The sequence below is a fragment of the Myotis lucifugus genome, unplaced genomic scaffold (genome assembly GCF_000147115.1).
Source record: "Myotis lucifugus unplaced genomic scaffold, Myoluc2.0 scaffold_0, whole genome shotgun sequence".
Lineage (NCBI taxonomy): Eukaryota > Metazoa > Chordata > Mammalia > Chiroptera > Vespertilionidae > Myotis > Myotis lucifugus.
In genome coordinates, this window is record NW_005871048.1 from 13,340,213 (window position 1) to 13,343,015 (window position 2,803).

Here is a 2,803-nt window from a genome sequence, read left to right on the forward strand (position 1 = left end):
CTCCCATGTGGGTGAGTGTCTCTGTGTTCTGTGCTCAAATATGTGGCTGTAAGATTGATTCTCAAGCCTTCTAACATGGCAAGAGTCACTTGCATTTTGAGTGTCTCTGTAAGACTTGGTGGTCAGAGCACTACAAAAGGGTGTGTCCCGGGGAAAAGAATCCTTGTACCTAAAGCAGGGGTCCTCAAACTACAGCCCGCGGGCCACATGCAAATACAAATATTGTATTTGTTCCCGTTTTGTTTTTTTACTTCAAAATAAGATATGTGCAGTGTGCATAGGAATTTGTTCATAGTTTTTTTTTAAACTACAGTCCGGCCCTCCAATGGTCTGAGGGACAGTGAACTGGCCCCCTGTTTAAAAAGTTTGAGGACCCCTGACCTAGAGGGTGGGTGTCCTGGGACAGAACACGGAGGAGCTGAAGGCTTGTGCTTTTCTGATTTTGCCATAAGCTCATCTGCTCTGAATGTGTAGTTCTGATTCCTGTAAAGCCCAGTGTCCCCACTGCTTGTCCTGCTGGGAGTTAGCAGCTGCAGGATGTCGACCTGGAAGGAGCGGTGGACACACTCCGCAGTTCCTGGTCCTCTTCCCGTTGAGGCCTGCAGGGCGGTCTCTCTCTCTCACTAACTCACCTTTGCTTCTGCTCTGTAGCTAGCAGTTCAGAGCACGGGCTCTGGGGTCAAACTGCCTGGTTCAAACGCCAGGACAAGGTACTTAACTTTTCTGTGCCTCCACGTCCTCCTCTGAGAAATGGAGATAATACTTAATTCAAAGGGCGATGGAGAGGGTTCCTGAGCAAGGGCTCAGCGCGTGGTCGCTGTCACTATGATGCTGTTTTCCGTCTGTCCTCATGGAAAGTGGTTTATTGAAGTAGATCATTGAAGTGAGGCCACGCAATCAGCTCCTTTCCCTGGTACATGGTCGAAGGCTGGGTGGGAAGTAACTGGGCGCTTATTCTTATTTCTAATTCATACAGTGACCCTTTTACCTACAGTCACTTCATTTATTTGTTTCATGTCAGTTACATTTGCTAAAACTTCTGACGGGCTCACATCCTAACCTGCATTTCCAGCCTGAAGCCAGATTAGATGACTGAAATATTGGCAAATTAATTGTGATCCTCGTGTGAAATTGTGAAAGAGGTTTTTCTTCCTTTGCAGCCGTATTGAACACCTCAAATCCCAAAATGACCTCCTGACCATAACCCTGGAAGAATGCAAAAGCAACGCCGAGAGGATGAGCATGCTGGTGGGCAAATATGAATCCAACGCCACAGCTCTGCGGCTGGCCCTGCAGTACAGGTGGGACGCGGAGGGGCGGGCCACTGTCACGCAGAAAGGCATCCGTAGTAACCTTCTGCATACAGTGGAAAGCAGGCTTTTAGAGGACATCCTGGGGGGTTGGACCAGCAAATACTCGTGTGATACATATTGAAAATCAATGAGCACCCTGTCGCCATTAAGGAAACAAGAGTAATGGGTATGGTGTTAGTAAAGAAGTATGTGTCTGCCAGCACATTCAACTTAAGTGTTATTTCACTCAAGTAACGTCAGTCAAAATATCAATCTTTGCATTACATATTCATTTGTTGTTCTTTTCAGTATTTATTCATAGTCATACATATTTTACGTTGTTGTAAATCTAGTGCATTCCATTTCTTCAACGTGTTACAGTTGTGTAATGTTGCTTAGGAGTCTCCATGTACTTTGGCTGGATCTCCTGCATCAGGTTTATATATTGTTTTTTTTTATTTACCCATTTTTCTGAAAGACTGGTGCAGACTTTGACATTGAAAATAATTCTATGGTGAACAATTTAATGCAGATAATGTCTTCATTCTTTTTAACATTTTCCTGGGGATAAAAATACCTGAAGCAGAAATTGTAGGTCAAAGGATAAGAATATTTTCATGACTCCTCAGGCGAGCCGCCCATTTTTCCCATAAAAACAAGCCAGTCTGAGTAACTATGATGCATTCACTGATGAGCAAGTAGCGTATGAATGTACCACCTCTTTTAAGCCTCATCATCTTTGGAATTTATCTACTTTGAAATGACTGCTTTTTAATCGCTACCAAGGTATGCCTGTGACTGTCTTCATAGGTTGATGTTATTAGTGTCACCACCTACGCATGCTTGCCAGGTTCCCAGCGTAGTGATTGTATCTTCCTCTTGGCATCCTCTAAAAAGCTCAATATTGTTTTAAGAAACATTGTTTCTTCAGGAAACAAAATCAAACCAAAATATACAAGAGAGCAGGCGCACTTGCTCACAGGCACACCAGAGCAAACAGGTAGCCCAGTGTGGCTAACGCCGAACCAGGCTGCTCACACCACGGGCTGCCTTCCATCCCCGCATCTCTACCCTGGGAGGGGGGGCTGCCAGCACCCAGGGCTCCTGACGGGGGCCCTTTCCTTATCTCTCAGTGAAGGAAGATGAAAGGAAAGGCAATCAAAAAACAGATGGTCTGTTGAGTTCAGCAATATTTCCCCTACTCAGCGGGAAGACGCTGGTCAGTTATTTGCTTAGGGGTGGATTTTCACGGGCATCTTGTCCCAGACCACTCGGCACTGTGCACGTGGCTGTGGCTCCCTGTGGCTCCGTGCGGGTCACCAGGGCGTCACCAGCAGCAATGAGAAGGGATCACTTTTTGATCTTGGCTTTTATATGTATAGATTATTATGTCACAGTTTTTAGGGTCAAGAATCTGGGAGTGATTTAGCTAGGTGGTTAAGATTCAGGGTCTTTTAAGAGGTCCTGGGAGCCGTCCACCAAAGTACCGTGTGGAACTGGACTAAACGGGT

At 45.7% G+C, this 2,803-nt stretch overlaps 1 protein-coding gene across 1 annotated transcript in view; it reads left to right on the plus strand.

The window, feature by feature from the left end:
* Positions 1 to 2,803, plus strand: part of LOC102432247 (colorectal mutant cancer protein) — a 232,446-nt gene that overhangs the window by 198,640 nt on the left and 31,003 nt on the right. Inside the window, exon 11 of the mRNA XM_023756000.1 lies at positions 1,161 to 1,348. Within this exon, the coding sequence (XP_023611768.1) occupies positions 1,161 to 1,348 (188 nt within the window). The remainder of the gene's footprint in view (positions 1 to 1,160; positions 1,349 to 2,803) is intronic.